Here is a 22,783-nt window from a genome sequence, read left to right on the forward strand (position 1 = left end):
GAGGTCAGCAGTCAGAGCAAAAGACCACCACAGGCATGGGGGACTGCTAGAGAACATGCCTGAAGTGGAGAGATGGAGCGTCATTTGTATTAGAGCCAGTAAGCAAGTACCTGGCCCCAAACTTAGCATGCTGCATTAGGCTATCTTCCTGCCATGTCTCCTTGGTGTACCCATTACTGACTACCCTTCTCTCTTCCCACTTCCTGCGTAGAGAATATTAATCAAATCATCACCCCTGGAAAGGATATGTCAATCAACTGCCCTAGGCTTCCACTTAACATCCCACTGACTTCTCAAAACAAAAACCCCACCCTGGCTACCACTTCCCTATATATGTTGTCTTCCTCTATTAGAATGTAGCTGGCTTCAGAGAAGGAACTGTCTTCTTGTATTTGTTCCTCTAGAGTCTAGTGTTTAGCACACTGTCTGGAACATAATAAATGCTTAACAAGCGTCCATTCATTCGTTCATTTTTCAAGTTTGTAAAGTCTGAAGGAAGACTTATGTAAAGCTGTAACCTGGAGCTTAAGTCTAAGCGTCTATATGATATTCTCCTCTTGAGCCGTGGTGAAAATTTGGAGAAAAGAGTTATTCTGGCTTTGAGAGAGTACACATTTGGTTCCAGGCTTTCCTCAGGGACAGGTTCTTGACGGGAGAGAAAGATTCCAGGAATCTGACATGTAGAGGAGTTGGAATACTGACCTTGTCCTTATTCCCAATTTGCCTCATTGGAAACTTCAGGAAAACTCTTTAGAGCTGAGATATTGTTTTGGTGTGTTCTGCCTTCACTGATTTCTGTTTACTATTGGCTTGGATAAACAGATTAACTCACTCTGCTCCATTATTATGGTCTTTGAGTAGCATTTGGTGGGGAGAGAAGCTTTGAAATACTCCTTACCTGTTAAGGGACTTCAAACAGGAAAGGCAGTATGAACCCCAAAACTCATTCCTCTAGACTAGAAATAGAGGAGGTAGATAGATCTAATCCTAGGCTGGTATCCACACTCTGAGGAGAGAACAGAAAGAGTACCCTCCTAGTAGGAATCAAAGTCTCCCTTGAAGAGGGGTGGATGAGATTCCTTAAATATCAATTCATGAGTCACCATTAGGCAGATACAGTATGTTCATACAACCTATATGGGAGACACACACACACACACACACCCTTACATAGCCATCCTCAACAAGATCGTTATATGAATATTCACAAATGACAACTGACAAAAGTAAAATGGACTTGAGAGTCAGAAGAACTATTAAGTCCTTGTTTTGCCACTAAAAGTGATAGGAGAGAGAGAAGAAATTCAATTTATTAAGCAACTGCTATGTATTAAGCACTAGACAGAACAGACCATTGCTTCACTTAAAAATATATTTCCTTTAACAGAGGCTGTTTTGAAGCTATATTCAGCAATTTCTAAATTCCATTCCCAACTGTGAGAAAATTTTAGTCACTCTTTTAAAGAAAGTACTAGAAATGGGGATACAATGATCCTCAGCTGAGAAAAATAGCTCATTAACTCATTTTCTAGGTCAAGCTTTTGAAATGAATGAAAAAGTGAATATTATATGCTAAGCACTAGATTTTTTTTGAGGTATCTTCTGTTTTCACATCACCAAGATTTCTGCCTGTATCTTTCACAGAGACATTCTTTATAACAAAGAATTTTTTAAAAAGAGGAAGAGAAAAAAATCAGCAACACTAATAGATATAATGAAAATATGGTGTTTCACACTTGCAGATCCCTCCTTACTGCACCGCAAATGTCTTTAGCAATTTTGGGGGCCAAACCAGTTCTTCGCAATTTTCCAAAATTGACTTGCAGTCATTGTGTATATTGTTTTCTTGGCTCTGCTTACCTCATTTTGTATTAGTTCATTTAAACCTTTTCATGCTTCTCTGTATTTATCATTCTTTTTGTTTTCCGTAAGCTCGGTATTCTGCTATCACATTCGTGCACCACAACTTTGTTTAGTCACTTCCTCAACACAATGGACATTTATTTTGCGGTTCTTTGCTAACACAAAAAGTGCTGCTACAAATATGTTGGCATATATGGAGCCTTTCTTTTTGTCAACAATTTCTTTGAGATATATGTCTAACAATGGAATCCCTAGGTCAAAGGGTATAATCATTTTAGCTACTTTATTTGCATAATTCCAAATTTCTTTCCAGAATGGATGTACAACTCACAACTCCACCAATAATGAATTTTGCTGTTCATCTTTCTATCACCCTCCTTTTTTTTGGCCATGTTTTGTCATCTTTGCCAATTTGCAGGTTGTGAGGTGAAACCTCAAGGTTGTTTTGGTTTATGTTTCTCTCATTATTAGGGATTTGGAGCATTCTTTCATGTTAGGAGTTTGCAAATCTTCTTTAAAAACTGTTTGGCCATTTTCCTTAACCACACCTCCCTTTATTCTTTTAATTTCTTTATCTTGTTTCATTGATAGCATTTTTAGAACTATATAGCATCTCAGAAATGGGGTATGTTGTCTCAGTATCTTTCTCTTTCTTTGACTTATTCCTTGATCCTCTATTTAGGATTAAGCTATTGTCTCCATCTAGATCTTTCGTGTGTGTGTGTGTGTGTGTGTGTGTGTGTGTGTGTGTGTGTGCACTTTCTTAATATGATGTTTACTGTGTTACGGTATATAATATGTTGATATTCCTGCATTTTTATATTTATTTGTAATTTCTATCCCAGTATATGGTCAATTTTTGTAAAAGTGCCATGTGGTGATAAGAAATATGTTAAAAATTCTTTAGCTGTCTTATTCAGAAGGTCCCATTATGCCCTTTAGCTCTAATTTCTCCAGCAATTTTTTCAAGTCTATAATTTCCCTTTTGCTTATGTTGTATTGGATGGAGATGCTCGAGTTGTTTGATTTAACAATGAAAAAATTGCTGAGACTGTGCATTTTTTAAAAGTGAGTACTCAATGATGCAGTAAGTTACTTTAATAACTTCAATTTAGTCATGAGAAATTAAGCCCAGGAAAGCTGTACTTTTTCTATTGTCCTTTACATAAAAGATGTGTTGATCAACTGAGTAAAATTATGAGGAATATTTAAAAAATTTCAAAATCCTACAATGTAACTAAACTTGAATTTAGAATTAAAATTTCAGTGTATTGGAGTTCTTAAATTCATGTAATCCAAGTCACTGAATGCCTCCTACATGAATCACAGATCTGATTAGAAATCTACTTTTGAAAAGCTTCTTTAATGTTTCACAAACTGCCAAATCTCCTGGAATGCTAGGATTGTAAGATTGGTATCATTATTATATAACCAAGAAGATGAGATGATTTAAAATATCAGAGAAGGAAACTAAAACATTAACTAGTAAGTACAAAAATGTTAATTAAGGTGGTATTTATTTTAAAGATTATTGGGTCAACAATAACTACAAAGTACATTACAAGATTTTATTGAAATAAGAAGAATTTTTAAAATAGGTGTCCAATAAGCATTTTTTGAACAAATCCATTAATTTCTCAATTTTCTAAGAAGCAATTAGGTAAGAAGTGAGCCCTAGTGGTTGAAATATTAATATGAAAACTTATGAGATAAATTTAGAGAAACTCACCAATTTCAAAAACAATGCAGACCACATTTAAAATGTTTTTTTTTTCCAACCATTCCAGTTTCAGAGAAATGGAATTTATTCAGGATTAACTGATTAACAGTATAATTAAACTTTCTGCCTATATATCACTAAATTCAAGATTTCTTACCAGTTTTTGGAAGTTGTTTAGGAGTAAAATCAAGTTGATTAATGTGTTATATTAATCTAAATATAAGCTGAACTCTTCCCTTCACCCAATACCTTGGTTAGGTTGAGAGTACAATGTGAGGACAACCAATTATTTCCTTTCAGAGACATCTCAATTTAGGGATGTAGTCTATATTTGGGAACAAATTTGGAAAGACAATGGTGGTGATGTTATTCAGCCTTTGTTTTCCTCATAATGTGGTGAGCATAGAAAATAAACTTAATAAATAATCATGTGTGTAAAGAAATTCTACTCCTACTATTGAAGAATGAATTCCTAGTTCAGGGTTCTGGTAGCCTATATAGTAACATATATAGTCTATACAATTCAGAGAACTAAGTAACTTTACTAATATTGAATAAAATCTATTTCCAATAAAAATACAGGGGGAAAGGACATTAGGCAGATTATAAACTTATGCATAAAATAATTTTACAATAGACTCATGAAATAAAAAGCAAAGCTAAGCCTGGCCTATCTGAAAGAGGGTAAGATTGGAATACTTCAATCAAAATTAAGCCAATGCTTAAATATTTAGTACAGATTATAAAACCATGGCTTCCTCAAATTTACTTTTAATGCAGATTACGGGAAAAGAACAAAGCTTAATCATATTTTCAAGCAACCACATTTTCCAAACCATTAAGGGGAAAATGAGAAGCTTTAATTCAAAATACATTTCTTAATGGAACCTTTCAATCTCTGAAGTGTCTCTCCAATAAAAACTCTGACACTAAATTTAGTCACTTTGCCATATGTAAAGATATGATCAAAGAGTCATAGAGAATGTTAGAAGTGAAAAATCCTTAGAGATCATGAGTACTTTTTACAGATGAGGAAACCTTATTTCATTTGCAGACATCTGATTTCTTTTCCAAATTTGCAGTAAAAAAAAAAATCTTATATACTATTCATATGTTAAGTAGTAATCAATTATTTTGTGATTGTGTACTATTGGGTAGTATAGTAATAGTTTTTCTTCAAATACGTATACATGCTTCACATATTCAAGTGTATTTTGTGTTTGCGATATAGTTACTTATGTTCAACATTAATATTTAGGGAACTTTTGGCTAAATGGAATAGCAGTAAGGCAGTTGTTAAATTTTAAGCAGGCCGGCCTGATCCAGAAAGTGCAGGAAATTCTTCTGCTAACAGGACATATTCACGGCATGTTGGGCATGTACTCTGTTCTTTAAGCCACTGCTCAATACACTGAAAACAAGGGGAAAAATCCATAAATACCTGCCCATAACATTATTCTCTCAACCCTGTTGGACTGGGCATTTCTATTCACATTTAGGCACAACGTTCTCACAGCCCAACCAGTTGATGTCACTTCTGAGCTCACACCTAACCTAGGGGCCCAGCTGCTCCCTTGCTCCCTATACTCTACAGGCCATTTCTGTCCAGGCAGAAAGCATACAAGCAGTTCCCAGAACAGTTTCTGCCTCATAATTAGGTTACTTTTTCAGGTGCCAAAACTCTGAGTTACTTTTAAGGTGTCTTGGACTCATGGCCTCACTTTGACCACACACTCTCCCTACAGGCCTGACTGCTGTTTCTCCCTATCATACCTGTGCGATTCTCTGGTCTAATCCACTTATAAGGATGCATCTGCTTCATCACTTACATGTAAACTGACCATAAACTCTTAATTGATTTGCCAGAGGAATGGTTTCATTCTTTCCACTTGTATCCCTGATCTTAGCATGTTAATACTCAGGTACTTAAAACCCTGATGATTAACTAATTTATGCCTGGGGTGTCTTTACCTTGGCTCTTTTCAGACTCTGGACTCTCCAAGTTCTAACTTATTCTCATGTTTCTATTTTACTGCTATCCAGGTCTCTGTATAATAATATTAACTAGTATTTACTTATGTATAATTTTATTATAAACTTATGAACATCAACATTTCCATGTACGGAAGGAAGATAAAAGGAAGATTGTTGTCTTTTCTAAAAGGTAAGTAAAAGAATGGAGTAGGGACCCCCTCTATTTCGATCTTGTAGTGGATCTAGTAGTAGTAGTTAGATTGATGCTAGATAATAATCATCAATTATGTATGAACAATTCTGTGTAAAGCAAGATGGTGCTAATGTTCAGTTTCTTGATCTAGGGCAGCTGATCTGATCAAGTCTAAGAACCAAGATTCACTAGTTTCCACACAAAGTGAGTTAAAATCCTAGCCTTGCCCCTCATTACAAACATGGCCTTGGGCAAGCAACTTAACCATTTTAAGTCTCAATTTCTTCATTTATAAAATGAGGGGGTTGGACTTAAATATTTAATCTTTAAGATTCCTTCCAAGTCTAATCCCTTTGCCCAATATCTAATTTGCTATGCAAACTAGAACAAATGCATGCTTTCATTCTTTTGTATATAAAATCTATTTACAAATAGATTTCAATTTGTAACTGTAATTTTTAATGACAGGGTTCATAAAATCTATGATGGCAAGGTGGGCTTTTGTTTTGCTTGACTATGCATGTTTATAAAAAGGGTTTTATTTTTCTTGCTTTCTCATTGGTAAGGGGGAGAAGGCAGAGTTTTGTTGAATGAAAAAAAATTAATTAAAAAAATCTGTAATGGTACTTCCTGTCCTAAGCTTACTCAACAAGGCCTCATGTGAAATTTATCAATCACAGAATTTTGGAACTGAAGTGGAACTCAGAATAGCATCTGGTCCAAGTCTCTTGTTTTAGAGCTGAGGAAATAGGCTGAGAAAGCTGACATAACTGGCCTGAAGATCACATGGCTAGTTAGGACCACATGATCCAGATCCCTGCTATAGTTCCTAATGTCCTGAACACAGACAGAAACATTTTGTATCTGGGAGGTTTATAAAGACTGTTTTTTTTTAAAGATATAAGTGCAAATAACATGAAGATTAGTCTTTAAAAAGTTCAGTACACTCAGATGCAGAGATGCATGCATGAATGCACACCTCCCCAAAATCGCCTCCATTAAAGGAAATGAGACCTAGAATGCTAATAGCTGTTCTTCAATCAAATACAGATCATACCCATTTATGAAACTGGTGCCCACAATCCATCTCACATACATGCTCCTGGTCTAGGTCTTCATAGCATATTATGCAGGGATCATCACTGCAGGCCTGTGGAAACAAAGACATTCAAACACTGAAAAATAACTATAACATACATTTGTCAGGAATTCCTTTCAAGCTTGCAATGAAATAAAACATTATAATACAAATATAATTCATTTTTCAATTAAAGTTTAAGGGCTGAATAGACCAAGCCTAGAAGTGAAAGTATACAGTTGGGCCAAAGATATTTTGTTTAAAAAACAAAAAAAAACAGCAACAATTAACAAAGGGAACTATTTTTGCTTATTAGAAAACCATATGGTTGGATGGGAGGAAATAAAAGTGAAACTCACAAGGGAATCATTTGATTTTTGCCACTCTGACTTGGAGGGTCCTCCAACAACTACCCAGGGTCTGTTGGCAACTGTCTGGGAAGCTGGGACTATGGAGGGACTAGATACTGATACATTTTCTGCTGAATGTCTAAGACCAGAAGATTCAGCAGCAGCACTAGATACAGTGTTCATGTAGTTTCCTTGAACTGCCTAAAGAAAATTTAGGGAAAAGAACCACATAAAGCATCAATATTACAAAAAATATTTTTCAACAGTTTATGGCTTTTTATATTTTAAACTGGAGCAGTGTTAGTTATATTACAAAAATACATGGGAATAAAATAAGAATCACTAACTCTATCTTTTTGAAATACTAACCGTTTTTTTATTCTGCTCATCTAGAATGAGTTCTGTTACACTTCTGACAATTTCATCAGACTCCAAACGTGCATGTGTGATTGTGTCTTGATTTTGTACTTTCTGGATAAAATTCAAAAGCTCAGCACTGAAAGGGAAAGAAGGGGGTGACACAGGAATGACAGTCAGTGTTTGGAATTATTAAGGTAGCAGTCATTCAACAAACATTTAAAAGCTACCTACTGTGCACTTTCTCTTCACCACTGCTTATGGGGTTGCTCTCTTCCTTCAAGATACTGCGTAAGCACTATTTTCTACTCAAGGCCTTTCCTGATTCTCCCAACAGGCAGTCTCCAGTCTCCCCTTTACCTTCTATTTACTTACTTTCTATTTATTTGTATTTGTCCTCTTTAGGTTTGATCTGCACATACCGACATACATACATGGCTCCCACGTTAGAATGCAAACTTCTTGAGAGTTAAGGATTGTTTCATTCTTTATCTCTTTTCCCCCAATGCCTAGCATGGCATCTGATACATACTATGTACTGAATAAACACAAGGTGATTTTGGAGGAAAGACATGAGTAGTCGGGGCCTCATACATTCAGCTTACTGTAATACTACTACTTATTACAGCTGATCTGGGCCTGGAAGAAAAGGTAGGGATTCTGAGAGACAGACATGAGGAGGGAATCGATTCTCAAAATGGGGGCCCGTCAACTACAGCAAAGGTGTGTGGGTAGAAGATGAAGTGCTTTGTATGAGGAATAACAAGAAGGCCAGTTTGCCTAGATTGTAAGGTGTATATACTTGGTCAATAAACTTTTGTTCTTCTATGTGTTAAGGCACTGTACTAAGCATTCTGGATACAAAAAGAGGCAACATAGTCTCTGCCCTCCAGGACTTGACAATCTAATGAGGGAGACAGCATGCAAATTACTATGGACAAATAAGCTAGAGGATAAATAAAAATAATAATTAAAATAAAGAAGGCACTAGAATTAAGAAGATTTGGGAAAGGCTTCTTGTGGATTTTAGTTGGGACTTAAAGGAAGCCAGAAAAGCCAAATGGCAGAGATTAGGAGGGAAAGCATTCCAGGGATGGGGACAGCCAGAGAAACTGCCCAGGGCTAAGACATGGAGTGCCTGGTTCCCAGAACAGTAAGGAGGCCAGTGCCAGTGGCTCAAAGAATAAATGTTAAGGAGTGGGGAATAAGAAGATTGGAAAAGTGGGGGTGGGTGAGTGAAGGGGGCTAGATTATGAAGAGCTTTGAACTTCAAACAGAGCATTCTGCATTTGACTCTAAAGGTGATAGAAAGCCACTAGAGTTCACTGAGTTTATGGTTAGATCTGTGCTTTAGGAAAATCACTTTGGTGGCTTGATGGAGGATTGGTCAGAGAAAGGGGAGACTTGAGGAAGACAGACCTATCTGTATGTCACTGCGATAGTTCAAGCCTGAGGTAATGAGAGTCTACACCACAGTGGTGGGTTGTATCAGAGTAAGGAGGAGGTATATTTGAAAGATGATCCACAGATGAAACTGATGAGTCTTGGCAATAGACTGGACATGGGTGGTGACAGTGAGAAGTTGAGGATGACACCTAAGTTGCCAGGGAGGGACTAGGGATGGTGTTGCCCTCATCAGTAATAAGGAACGTAGAGAGAGGAGAGAAGGGCTTAGGGGGAAACCCTTCCTTTTAAGGATGAGTTGTGTTCAAGATATCTATGTAACATCCAGTTCAAGGTATGTGAAAGGCAGTTGGAGATGTGAGATCAGAAGTTAGGGTAAGTGATACAGACTTGAGAATGATCATTACTGGCACAGGGAACATAATCAAATACATGGGAACTGATGAGATCAAGTCAGATAATATAGAGGGAGCAGAGAAAAGGGTCCAGGACAGAACCCTGTGGGATCCCTCTAGTTCGAGGGCACGCTCTATATTCTTAAACTTTTTCCACTCATGCCCCTTCAGCACTTCTTAAACTGTGAGTCATGACCACACTCACTGAAGGGGTTGTGGGCAGCTTTGAGAAGCCCTGATTTAGATGAGGATCTAGCAAAGGACACTGAAAAGGAATGGTCTGATAGGCAGAAGCTGGAATGTGACAAGAGAGTAAGAGGAGAGAACAGGGAGTCTTCCTTTGGTAGATGGCCTTTCTAAAAAGTTGAGCCACAGAGGGCAGAAGAAATATAAGACAATAGTTAGTGGGGATGGAAACATCAAAAAAGGCTTTTTGAGGATGGGGGGGACATGGGAATGTTTATAGTCAGTAGAGGAGGAGGTAGAAGAGAGAGACAGATGCACTGAAGTTAAGAGCAGAGATGATGAAAGGGACAATGTGTTGGAGGAGGTGAGAAGTAACGGCATCATTTGGGTAAATAGAGGGGTATGCCTTGGTGAGAAGTGACAAAGGATGAAGGAAGAGACAGTGGTAGAAGGCACAGGAGTGATAAGAGATGAGGAAGAGGGAACTCAAGGCGAAAGGCCTCAATTTCTTCTGTTAAGTAGGAGGCAAAGTTCTCAGCTGAGAGGGAAGAGAGAGGGGAAGTCATGGGGAGTCTGAGGAGAAATGAAAAAGTTTGGAAGAGCCGCTGTGGAAAGTGGGAGGCAGTGAGGGCCCAACCGAGGGTATATAACATAAATATGTAATGGATCCAGGCAGAACTGTTGCAGGATTTTTTCCCCTCCCTCTTTGTTCAGCAGCAAGTGTGTAGGAGTTAAGGTGGTGGATGGCGCCAACGATCCAAGGCTGAGGCTTGATAGGGTAAAATCAGTGAAATGATAGAGGGGTGAGGGAATCGAGAGAGGAGGGCAGTGTTTCAATTGAAAAGTCAAGATGAGGAAAAGAGGAGTGGCTAGTGTTGAGAGAGAGAGAGATAGTGTGTGTGTGTGTGTGTGTGTGTGTGTGTGTGAGAGAGAGAGAGAGAGAGAGAGAGAGAGAGAGAGAGAGAGAGAGAGAGAGAGAGAGAGAAAGGAGGAAAGAGGAGGACTTGAACTGAAGGGGAAGGACTTGAAGATAAGGTTGAAATCTAGGAAGATGACAACACGAGGAGGACACAGTTAAGACAGGAGAAATAAGACTAGTTGGTAAGATGATATAAGAGGTTAGTAAGAAAAGAAGTTGTGTGTGGTTGTCAAGACTCTTTCTTACAAGAGGAGAAAAGCAACAACTCCAGAGATGAAGACCACCAAAGCAATTTATCACAGTAATTCTCCTAGGGAACTACAAGGAAGAATAGCAAAGGATTAGGTATCTCATTTTCAGGCAACATGGAGAAAAGGGACAATTTTGCAGTGACTTACATAGGGTATACAATGTTTGTACTTCTGGCACAGCCAAGTGCTATCTATTTTTTCTTTTCTTTTTTTTGCAAGGCAACCAGGGTTAAGTGACTTGCCCAGGGTCACACAGCTAGTAAGTGTCAAGTGTCTGAGGTCACATCTGAACTCAGATCCTCCTGACTCCAGGGCCAGAACTCTATCTACTGCGCCACCTACCTCTCCCAGGCGCTATTTATTTTCAAATTAGACTGTTCCTCCCACCTAGAAGAGAAGGTAACAGGACTTATGAAATTTTTGGCAATTCTTCAGGTTATTAGGGAAACTGAAGTGTTCCTTAATCAGCAATAGTCTTTTTTTTAAATATGGAAATAAAAAACTGCAATTTAAAGGTGACATGACAAAATGAAATAAAGATGACATTATTATCAATATTAAGATGCCTGAAGTCACTTGGAACCCTAAGCTACTGAAGAGCATATTTTTAGTAATGATTTCTGTTAACAGGAAACAATTACACTTTACAAAAAAATTTTAAAAAACGAGATACCGTATGTGAATATGTTTTAGTGGAATGGAAAGTACTGTTACTAAGTGGTTATCTTACACGTTGACTTTTTTGGACTGTATCTGAGATTTCTTCTGGGTAGAGCACTTCCAGCCAAGAAACTCCTTCAGTCAATGAAAATTAGCTCACCTGATCTGCAGCTTGTACTGTTAAAGAGTTGTGTGGGGGTACATGAAGGTAAGTGACTTCCCCAGGGTCACAGAGACAGTCAGAACCTGAATTAGAGTCTTTGCCCTGAAGTCAGCTCTGTACCCATTACTTCACAACTGCCTCCTGCATGTTAATGTTGTTTAGTTAAAAAAGAAGATGAGTTCCACTGACACACATAATTGTGAGGAGCTTTGTGGTCAGAGGCAGAAAAGACACAAGTGACAAAGGGGCATGTTCAAGGTCTCTAACTTCTCTGCTACAATACAGCACTAGATTGCCTAAGCCTCAGCTCCAAGTAGGAAGGGTTATGGCTACTCATCTTACTTAGATTTTTAGGAGGATGGTGTCTATTTTGAAGGGAATTATACTCTTCTAGAATTTGGAGCTAGAATAGAACTTGCAGATTCCTCTAATCCCATTCCTTTATTTTACAGTTAAAAAAAAAAAAGAAAACAAAACAGAGGCCCAGAGTGATTAAGTGAATCCTACCTAGAGAACACACAACCATTGCCTATGAGGTAAAGCCCTCCTTAGAAAAAATGACGAGATCACAAATACAAGGAAGCCAGCCTTGAATTAACTAGAAAAACAAAACTGTAAGGAGACAGAGCAGTGGAATGTCAGGGCACTTAGGCAGGCACCCCAAAGCTGTACCAAGCACTAAGGTACCTTAAGGTGGGAGGTAGGGCCAATACTGGCTCTGGAGGAAAATGGAGGTGACAAGATATCAAGAAACTACTTCTGGGGAGACTGTACCCCACTCGCTCCAGAGGACAGAGGCGGGGGGGGGGGCTGATGCAGTCAAACAGAGGCCCAAATTTCATAGACAGACATGAGACCTTATGATCACCTTTTCCAACTCTCTCATTTTACAAAGAAGGAGAAAGTGATCCCAAAGTTGGTGTCAGAATAAGGACTAGAACTAAGGCTTTGAGCCAGCTTGCTTGAACCTGGTTTGCCAATCTTAGGGGTGTAGAACATTAACTCATTTTCGGCTACCACTCCCGATGAACCAATGTTTGAGGAGATAAGTTTTCCTTACTTGCTCTGAGATAAGGATGATTTTGTTTAAAAAAGATGCTCTTTCCCCCCCAAATTTGTTAATTTAAGTATCAACTCTAGACTAGCTTATTTCCTATTTATCCATCTCCCTGGAAGGCAGTCTAATTAGGGATAAACTTTCCAACTACACATTTCTGCAAAAACCAGTCAAGTCATGCCTCTTAAGGTATGTATAAACTCACAAACTGTAAGTAGCTACTGACTGCCACACTATTTATGATATAGTATTCCTTAAATAAGAAGCAAATCAGGGGAACTTAATAGCATGTAGTTCATTCACTAATGAAGACGTATATATACAAAAACACTCTAATTCAACAACATTTTTTATCACGCCAACCTCCATGAGTTTTCAAAATCTCAGCAAATCAACTAGGGAAGTGCTAAGTCAATTAGCATCTAAATTTGTATTTTAATAAGAATGTTGTGTGTTAAAACAATATGAAATTATCTGTAAATTCATTTCATACTTTTTTTAAAAAAGGGGGGGAAATTTATTTAGTTAAACTTTTTAGCAAAGGAATAATGGAATGCCAACAGTTCCCTTTAGGGAAGTAGACCTCATCAGAAAACTAAGGCTGCCTGGAAAATTATTCAATTAAATCCTACTTTTTATATGAATACCTGCTGTAATTTGGGAATATGGTTGCCAGATGCTCAATCACACCGTTAAAAGGATTCTTCTGTGGCTGGGTTGGAGTGCCGGCACATGTCTGTGCAACACCTTCGGAGCTTTGACTGAATTGAGTATCCTTTTCAACCAATGATGACTGGGTGACCTGACACGGATCAGTATAAGATGCTTGTAAAAGTACAGAAGGTATCTCCATTGAGCAGTCACCGACGGAATGCAGACTTGTGTTCTGAGGTGCCAGGGCTTGGTTTCCAGTTAATAAGTTAGTTGGGGTAATCACTGGACTTTGATCATCAGGACATGAAAATTCAGGAGGTAATTTAGGATGAACTTGTGTAGAATATGTCATAATAGCTGGATCATTAATATGAGTGTCTTGAATTAACTGGGAAACAAAATTATAAGGAGACAGATCAATTGACAAATTAATTTTTTCAACATATAAAAGACTGGCTACTATCAAGTATTTTAAGCAAAATGAAGAATTGCAAAGGAAAACTTACATATCAGATTGTAATTAACTAAAAACTTCTATCTGAAACGTTCAAAAATTATATTTCCTTAAAACTATTGGCTATAATACAGCCAAAGATAGGATTCTGATTTCAGTCAACCTTCTACACTTTATTTATTCTATAAGTTTGTATAATTCTTCTTTTACCTATTTTAGGAAGATGAGATAACAGTAAAGCATTAGCCTTCTTTTGGAGAACGAGCTAGTTTTAAAGGCAGTCTAAACAGAACCAAGCTGACTGAAATAACTCATAAAATTTCCTAGGATTTGGGATTACTCATTGTTTCTGAGGTCTTTAGCAATATTAAATATATGAAGTATGCTTGAAGTATAAATTTAAAAAATTCATATCCAACACTTATATTGGTTCCTTTTTCATCTGATGTATAAGCTCTGTCAGGATGACTCTTCATTTAGCTATGAATAATATTCCAGTTTTTTATCCAGTTTAAGGCAACTGTAAACTTTATATGTTTTTCTAAGTGCCAACTAGTACTTCTTAAGATAAATATTCTAGTTTGTTTCTTGGAAATAATGTGTTATGGAACAAGTTTTCTTTTTCAATATAACACTTATTGAGTGTCTACTACAATCAAAGTGCTGCAAGTACAGTAGCAATGTGTGTGAACTGTCTGAAGCACAATTACTAAGTCTACGTTTGGTGAGGTACAATATTGCTCCAGTAATTTCTAACACCAACTTGAAGAACATCCTGTTTCACATTTCTATGCTCTAATTATTTTATAATTAATTCAACAAATATTTAGTCAGTGCCTATTGCATGCTGAAGTCCACGTAACATGTCTGTAACACAGAACAGGAGTTGGCACTGTACGAGTATCTGACAGAATAAACTAAATGGTATTCTTCATTGTTCTACAAGTTTTAAAACAGAAAAAAGGCTTAAAACAGCCACAAGCTTTTGTTGTCTTTTCCCAACTTTGTTTTTATTGTTCTCTTTTGTTTTTATTTCACTTTAACATCTAAATATACCTCTTCTCTCCTATCTATGCTACGTAAGCCACCCCTTATAAAAAAAGACTAAAGAAAAATACATTTTTGGTAATGTTGTCTCTGTAAAACCAACCAACACATCTTCATGTGTGTAAGTATATGCAATATTCTACACCCACAGTCCCCCACCCCCGCAAAAAAGTGAGGGAGGTGCTTTTTCTTTTAAGTAGTCTGTATTGGTATCTTTTGTTTTTACATCACTTATATTTGCCAATATATACCTCTCCCTCACCCCATCGCCCCCACCAACAAAACCATTTCTTATAACAAAAAAAAGGGGTGGAGTAGGGTGAGTAGGTGTAAAAGTTCAGCAAAACTAACCCACATGTCAGCTCTGTCTGAGAGTATTTATACCCAATCATATTGTTCCCACCTCTGCAAAGAAGGGAAGGGAAGTATTTTCTCAACTCTTCTTAGGTATAATCCTTTCCAGAAATTACAAATTACAAAATCCATTTTGTCAGGCAAAATGAAATATCTCAAATTGAGGGCAATAACATTATTCTACTTCTAGACCAATAAAACTAGTACCCTATATATTTATTTTTATTTAGTCAGGCAAGGAAACGGGTTCTCATTTCTTGACTTTGGTCTCTGCCCCCAAATATTTAAAGCCTAGAACATGTGGAATTACTCGAAAGGGCTGATCAAAGATTGTAGCAACAGAAGGAGTTAAAAATAGTACGTTCCTAGGAAAGGAGAACATTTGAGGGTGTGATGGAAAAAAAATGCTGCCCTCATAAAATTAGTAAATTACATAGTTTATATATTACATAAATTACATTTACAAATTACATAAAATTACAAAGGGAAACAGTTGTAAGAGGTCAACAGGAGCAGAATTAAACCACCTTGTTTAAGAATGAGCAAATTCTCACCTCGGAACTCTGCCAACTAGAACTAGAGACTTCATTTTCTGTGACTCCCGCTCCCCCACTCCACCATATTATACTTTGGAAATACTTACTAAATTACTTGCAGGCAATGGAAATTCAGGAACTTTTACTTTAGAAAGTTTATCAAGTTGAGAACCAGCTTTAACTTTCTGAATTCGGTCTTCAAACTCCAACTACATTTATGAGGCAAAAAAATTGAGTCAGTTTGGACTTCAAATGTCAGTTATTCTTTTTCCTTATTGTTTATAAAAATACCTTGGAATCCCAATAAAAATGACTACATCATACAGTCCTTAGAGAAAAACAGTATTTCCTGTATGCTCTTCACTAAAAAACAAAGCTTAAGTTGCTATTAAATAATAACATAAATTCAATTAAACCAAGAGACATTTGTCTTGCATGCACTATGTGCAAGACTCTGTTGCTAGGTACTAGAAGAACACAATGAACATTTATGCCTTTTTAAATACTTTCAATAAAACACAAAAATCTTTGAAGTAAAGAAAAAGTTTTAATAATAAATCTTAAATATGCACAACTCACCAATGTCAACTTGGGAAATTTTAGAAAGTTTTAAAAATTTACAGATGTGTAAAACATTATATAAAGCTTACCTCTGCATTCTCAATTTCTTCTTTTATTTTTGAAATAAATGACTCCCAGTGATTAATCTCAGATTCCAAATTAAGATATGATGCAGAACCACTGAAAAAGTTTCAAAATTTAGAATTAATATTTATTTTAGAAATTTTGAAACAACATAGGTATCTGAGTACACACAGCAACTAATTTCAATTCATAAGTTGGACCAATCTGATCCAAAAGGAACAATAATTTTAACAAAATTTAAAGACATCAATAACTTAGAGACCCAAATAATAATTTGTTAATGCTCTCTACAAAAGGAGTTAAAAATTGCCAAATATCCTTGCAAAAATGCTCTACTATATTTATTTCCCAGGAAATGCAGTATCATGGTCAGACCTGCATTTTAGGAAGATCACCTTGATGGATGATTGGAGTGGAGAGAGATTTGTGGCAGGGAGACCAACCAGAAGGCTACTGTAACACCTCATGTATGAGGTGATGCAGCAAGGTGGGGGCAGTGTTGAAGGAGAAAAGAAGCTGTATACCTAGAGAAGTTAAGAAGGTAAAATGGGTAGGACCTGGCCACAGACTCTATTTGGGGATGAGAGAGTGAGGAGTTGAAGATAATGCCCAATTTGCAAGCTTGGATGAATGGGAGGATGGTGGTACCTTCACCAGTCAACAGAAAAACTAGGAAGAAGGGAAGGTTTAGGGAGAAAAATAGTTCAGTTTTGGACATGTTGAATTGAAGATATCTACAGGATGTCCCATTTGAGATGTCCATCAGACATTACAGTTGGAGATCTGAGTCTGGAGATCAGGACAAAGATGAGGGCTGGATGTGTGGATTTGGGAATCGTCAGTATAGAGATAATTAAATCCATGGGAGTTGAGATCATCAGGCAAAATAGTATAGAGGGAAAAAAGAAGAGGGCCCAGAATAGGGCCTTGGGAAGCTCCTTTTTACCTAGACGAAGACCCAAAAACGGATGCTGAGGGGTGATTTGATAAGGTAGGAGGAACAAAAGCCTAAATAGAAGAGAATATCAAGAATAGGGTGATGAACAGTGTTAGAGGCTGCAGAGAGCTCTAGAAGGATGAGGACTGAGAAAAGTCCATTAAATTTGTAAATTAAGAGATCTTTGATAACTCTAGAGAACAGTTTCATTTGAATGAATAAGTCAGAAGGAGATTGCACAAAGTTTAGAAAAAAGTGAGAGGAAAGGAAGGGGAGGCACCAATTGCAAATGGCTTTCTCAAGGAACTGAAAGTGAGGGGAATTATAGGGCAACAGTTATTGGGGATGGCTATCCAAGTGCAAGTCTTTTAAAGATGGGGGAGACACACATCTCAATGGACATGTGTAAGCAGCATGGAAGTAGACTGTGGAAAAGAAGAGACTGAAGATAAGGGACAGGGAGAAGATGACAGAGAGGGCACTCTGCTGGAGAAGACAGGATAGAATGGGATCACTTGCACATGTAGCAGGGTTTGCCTTGGCAAGGAGAACCTCGCCCTTACGTGGGACAGGGGTAGTATCATAGACAGCAGCATCTATATGAGTAATGTGAGACAGTAGATAGCAGAATGGATCAGAAGCAGAATCCAACAAGATGTTGTTTACAAAAAACACACTTGAAACAGAAAGACACACATAGAATTAAAGGGCTGGAGCATAATCTATTATGCTTCAGCTGAAGTTAAAAAGGTAACATGATTTCAGACAAAAGCAAAAAGTACACCAAATTAAAGAGATAATCAGGGAAACTACATTTTGCTAAAAGAGACCTTAGACAATGGAGTAACAGAAAAATTTTTACAGCAAGTTTCTCTGATAAAGGCTTCATTTCTCAAATATATAGGGAATTGAGTCAAATTTATAAAAATAAGAGCTGCTCCCCAATTGATAAATGGTCAAAGGATATGAACAGGTAGTTTTCAGAATAAGACATCAAAGTTATAATAGGCATGCTCTAAATCCCTATTGATTAGAAAAATGCAAATTAAAACTTTGAGGTCCCATTTTATATCTATCACAAATGAAAAATGCTAGAGAGGATGAGGAAAAATATATACACTAACAAACTACTGGTGGAGTTCTGAACTGATCCAACCATTCTGGAGAACAATTGGGAAGTATGCTCAAAGGGCTATAAAATTCTGTATACCTTTTGATTTAGTAATACCACTACTAGGTCTGCACCCCACAGAGATGAAAGAAAAAGGAAAAGGACCTATATATACAAAAATATTTACAGCAGTTCTTTTTGTGGTGGTAAAGAATTGGAAATTGAGGGGATGTTCATCAATCATGTAATGGCTGAACAAGTTGTAGCACATGTTGTGATGGAGTACTGCTGTGCTATAAGAAATGACAAGCGTGGTGGCTTCTGGAAAAAAAAAACCACACGGCAAGACCTCTATAAATGCAAAGTGAAGTGAGAAGAACTGGTAGATCATTATGCACAGTAATCGACATGTTGTGATGATGATCAACTGTGAAAGACTTTCAATACAATCCAAGACAATTCCAAAGGACTTATGATGAAAAAATGCCATTCACCTCCAGAGAGAGAACTGATGAACTCTGAGTGCAAACTGAAGCATAAGACTTGCTTTTTTTTGGTCATGTGGCTAATATGGAAATATGTTTTGCATGGTTTTACATGCATATTTAATTGATATCGTTTTGTTTGCCTTAGTGGGTAGGGGAGGTGTAGGAGGATGGGAGATAATTTGGGACTCAAAATTTAAACAGAAAAGAATGCAACAAACAAATAAGTTTTAAAAAAGTACGATTATATTAGCATCTTATTTATTGATGGCTTTATTGTTACTAGTTTGGATACGTAAGGGTCATATTTGCATTTGTACTATATCTCTGTCACATTTTAATAAGTTGAAGGACAATTAAATCTTTTCCCAAAGTGTCAAAAATAAAATAAAATAAAATGGCTTGAATGTGTTAAATCTACAATTTATCAATCTTGCTTCCATTTACTAAATGACACGCAAAGAAAGCTAAAAAATTATATAGTACCTGTTCATAGACTTTAGGTTCTTAACATACATTTCTGCTTTTGATGCATTGATCTGCAATTTATTCACATCAGTATCTTTCCAGTTTTCAAGTACGGATACCTAAAATTGGAGAAATTTTAAACATCTTAAAAAATAAAATGTGGCAAAATTTCTCATATTATAGATTTCTTTTTAAAATGCTTTAGGTTCATAGTTCTTAACTGTATTACAACTTCAGCCAGATGAGTATTCAGTGGAATATCTTGGCTTGTTGTCATTTATAAAGATGTATATAGGAATAAGGAAACTTTGTGAGACTAAACTACCTAAAATTTAGACAGATATGGAAATAAACACTTTCTATCAATAAATCTTGATAAGTGTGCTGTGGTATAGTCCTGGGGAGAATGAAAAAGCTACCTTCTTTTAAAGGACTCTAGTGGGCCAGAGAGACTGATTTCTCCCTGCTGGTATTATAATCATATACTGTGGAGAGGTAAAGTTTGAGGAAAAGGATCTTTCTAAGCATCTCTACCTTTCCTGGTTGCCAATTCCAAGAGCTATCCCAGGTCAGGGCAATGTGTGCAAGCAGCCATGAGTGGGAACAAATGAGTGAACCTGGGATTTAACAGGGTTTTTTTTTTTTGAAGGAACATGTCTTCCCAGCTTTTTAATGGAGAAAGGGAAGGAAAAAACTTGTTCTGCATAAAATCTACTATGTATGTATAAAACATATGTGTATCTTTCTATTCATACAGATGTGTGTGTGTGTGTGTGTAACGTTAAAATTTCCTTCTTTCTCTCTTTTTTTAAGTAAGTGTGTAGGTGAAATCAATGAAATGAGGGGAGATAGGTTTATGTCATTCCTACTTGGTATTTCATGCCATCTCCAAATGGGAGTGGGGATGCAGGTTTAGAGGTAATCTGATGAACTGCCAAGTTTTATTTGCTGTTTTAAAATTCAAGAATGTAGCAAATTCAAACTGAAAGGGGCCAATCTAATCCTTAGCAAAAATCTGTTTCCATCATAAAGTAATCATCAGCCCCTAATAGTGAAAAGTTATACAGTGGAGTCATAATTAAATACAAAGAGGTAAAACCTTTATATACTTAGAGATGTAAAGACTTTCCTTTCATTTTACACATGAAGAAACTAAGGCCCAGAGAGAAGTAATTTGGTCAAGTCATGTAGGCAATGCAATGGCAGAGGTGGAATTTGAACACAGGTCTTCTGACTCCAAATCCTGAGTCTTTTCCATTGTGCCAAAATCCTTTCAATTCTGAGAAACTAGATCCAAACAAAATGCTGCCAACATTCCACTGCTTAACAGTTTGATTGTTAAGGGTTGTGGAATGTCCCAACTGGAACCCATTTGAGTTCCTCTACACTAAAAGAGTATGTATACCATCAATAAATGAAGCTAATACACCAAAAAGCATCTCTTGAACTGTCATACATTTTGGAAATGCATCCACTCCATTCACCTCAAAATGCAATGAAAAAAAACAAAACAAAACACAAACAACATCATTAGACTCACCTCTGCAGCCGTAGCTCTTTTAATAGTTTCATGGTAATTCTCTTTTCCCTTCTTTATAAGTTCCTCCATTTTCAATTTTTCATTTGCAAATTTATTACTATGAACATTAAAAAAAAAACTTGAAATATTTTAAGACAGTGAGATACTGCATGCAGGTTTATTTCTGTTATAAAGAAATTAATCACATCTCTTACAATAGCATATATTTAAATGCTTTGTTAGACAACAACCAGAATGCCTAAATATTTAATAGGATTATAGGCAACAATTCACTGGGTTGAGGGGTGGGTATGGAGTAGAGATGCTTGTATCTTAGTCAATAAGTCAAAAAGTATTTATTAAGTACTTACTATGTGTAATAGGAATACAAAGACAGGTACAGTCTCTCTTCTCAAGGAACTCACACTCTCATGGGGAAGACAAACATGAAAATAACTGGGTATATATGTATAAGATACACATAGATATGTATATGTATGTGTGTATACATGTATGGGTATGTATATATGTACACATGTGTATATGTGTGTGTGTACATACATGTATATGAATATATACACGTACACACACATATAATATAGATAGAAGGTAATCTCAGCAGGGAAGTACTTATTGAAGTCCTAGGTATCCAAGTAAAAAAAAACAGATGTTACTCTATGTATACAAATATTTTAAAAAACTGACCTGATTTTGAGAAATTCATCCAAGTGTGATGCATATTGTTGATCCTTTTCTTCGTTATTCCTTGAATATCTATGAAAAATAGTTTGAGGAAATTAAGTTTGAGCCTTGAGGTAAAAAAAACCTTGAGGTATTTCAGCTCGGTGGAGAACAAGAAAGGAGACAAGAGGCCTCAGTGTTTCTAAAATTTAACCTAAAACATGGATATCAGATCAAATCATACAATTTGTATTAATGACATGAATACAATCACAAAGGAACTGAAGAGATCATTGTATGTACTCTTTTCTCACTTGGCCTTGTGGTAGCTACTGTGGCTTATCCCACAAAGATGAGAGGACAAGTGTTTGTTACATTTAAACATCTGGCTCATTCACAAATGCTTGAAGATAGAAATATTTCCACTTTATGGTAAACCCATGAGAATTCAATACAGAAAAACAGATTCTAATTCAATCTATAAAATGTACAGTACTTTTGCTGATAAAGAAAAGAAAAAAGCTAATTGCTAATGCTGCGAACAAAAAAACCTGGTCGGAGAACACCAAATACAGTTAACAGTCAGGGATATTCAACAGCAAATCCTAGGGTGCCTGACTATCCACCAAATTATAATTTACTCCTCAATAGTTTATCAAACAAGACTAATGAGATGATGTTACCCACACTATTTAATTATTTTTTGGTTTCAAAGAAGTACAGTTAGTAAATGCAACATATAACATTGCTCTTTTGGAGTATGAAAACGATGGATGAGGCTGGCACTACCAGAGAGGCCCTACAAGGTTTTAGGATCACAACTCCCCCCTCATGCCATGAAGATTACTTATGCCAAGAAATAACATTATGGATATTCTTCCTTAAAGGATATGGTTCTATTTATAGTTTTTGTTCTTTCATTTCAAAATACCTAATTCAGAAATTTTGAAGAGTTTTCTGAGAAAGGGCAATAAATAATAAAACGTTTTGTGTAGAGTTTTTTTTTTTAAACTCAAATTCTCTAGTATTCCTAAAGTTTAGGGTATTGTAACATGCAAAAGTCTTTATTCTATATAATTAAACTTATCTGCAGTCAAAAAAAAGTTGGCCTCACTTTCAACAACTGTGATACATAATGCATCATGCAGAGACTTTTTAAAATTTCTGTCCTGTTTCATTTTTAATACTTGATCTGAGCAAATGTTTTTGACTCAAGTCATGGTACAATGCATGCAAAGTTCTCTCTATTTCACATCCAAGATACATGATCAACTTTATCTTTATCCTAAGATGCATGTATCATGATGATTTTACTGTATTTT

The 22,783-nt window shown here is 36.4% G+C and overlaps 1 protein-coding gene and 1 pseudogene across 1 annotated transcript in view; one reads left to right on the forward strand and one right to left on the reverse strand.

The window, feature by feature from the left end:
* Window positions 1-3,361: 3,361 nt before the first annotated feature.
* TTC3 (tetratricopeptide repeat domain 3) overlaps window positions 3,362-22,783 on the reverse strand; it is a 142,871-nt gene continuing 123,449 nt past the window's right edge. The window contains exons 37-46 of the mRNA XM_036747973.1: window positions 21,486-21,554; window positions 20,802-20,898; window positions 19,280-19,380; window positions 16,266-16,356; window positions 15,723-15,824; window positions 13,218-13,612; window positions 7,548-7,674; window positions 7,188-7,379; window positions 6,808-6,900; window positions 3,362-4,994 (exon numbers count right to left, since the gene is read on the reverse strand). Coding sequence (XP_036603868.1) covers window positions 4,887-4,994; window positions 6,808-6,900; window positions 7,188-7,379; window positions 7,548-7,674; window positions 13,218-13,612; window positions 15,723-15,824; window positions 16,266-16,356; window positions 19,280-19,380; window positions 20,802-20,898; window positions 21,486-21,554 — 1,375 coding nt within the window. The 3' untranslated portion in view covers window positions 3,362-4,886. The remainder of the gene's footprint in view (window positions 4,995-6,807; window positions 6,901-7,187; window positions 7,380-7,547; window positions 7,675-13,217; window positions 13,613-15,722; window positions 15,825-16,265; window positions 16,357-19,279; window positions 19,381-20,801; window positions 20,899-21,485; window positions 21,555-22,783) is intronic.
* On the forward strand, window positions 21,683-22,324 carry LOC118840464 (annotated as a pseudogene).

The sequence above is a fragment of the Trichosurus vulpecula genome, chromosome 2 (genome assembly GCF_011100635.1).
Source record: "Trichosurus vulpecula isolate mTriVul1 chromosome 2, mTriVul1.pri, whole genome shotgun sequence".
NCBI lineage: Eukaryota > Metazoa > Chordata > Mammalia > Diprotodontia > Phalangeridae > Trichosurus > Trichosurus vulpecula.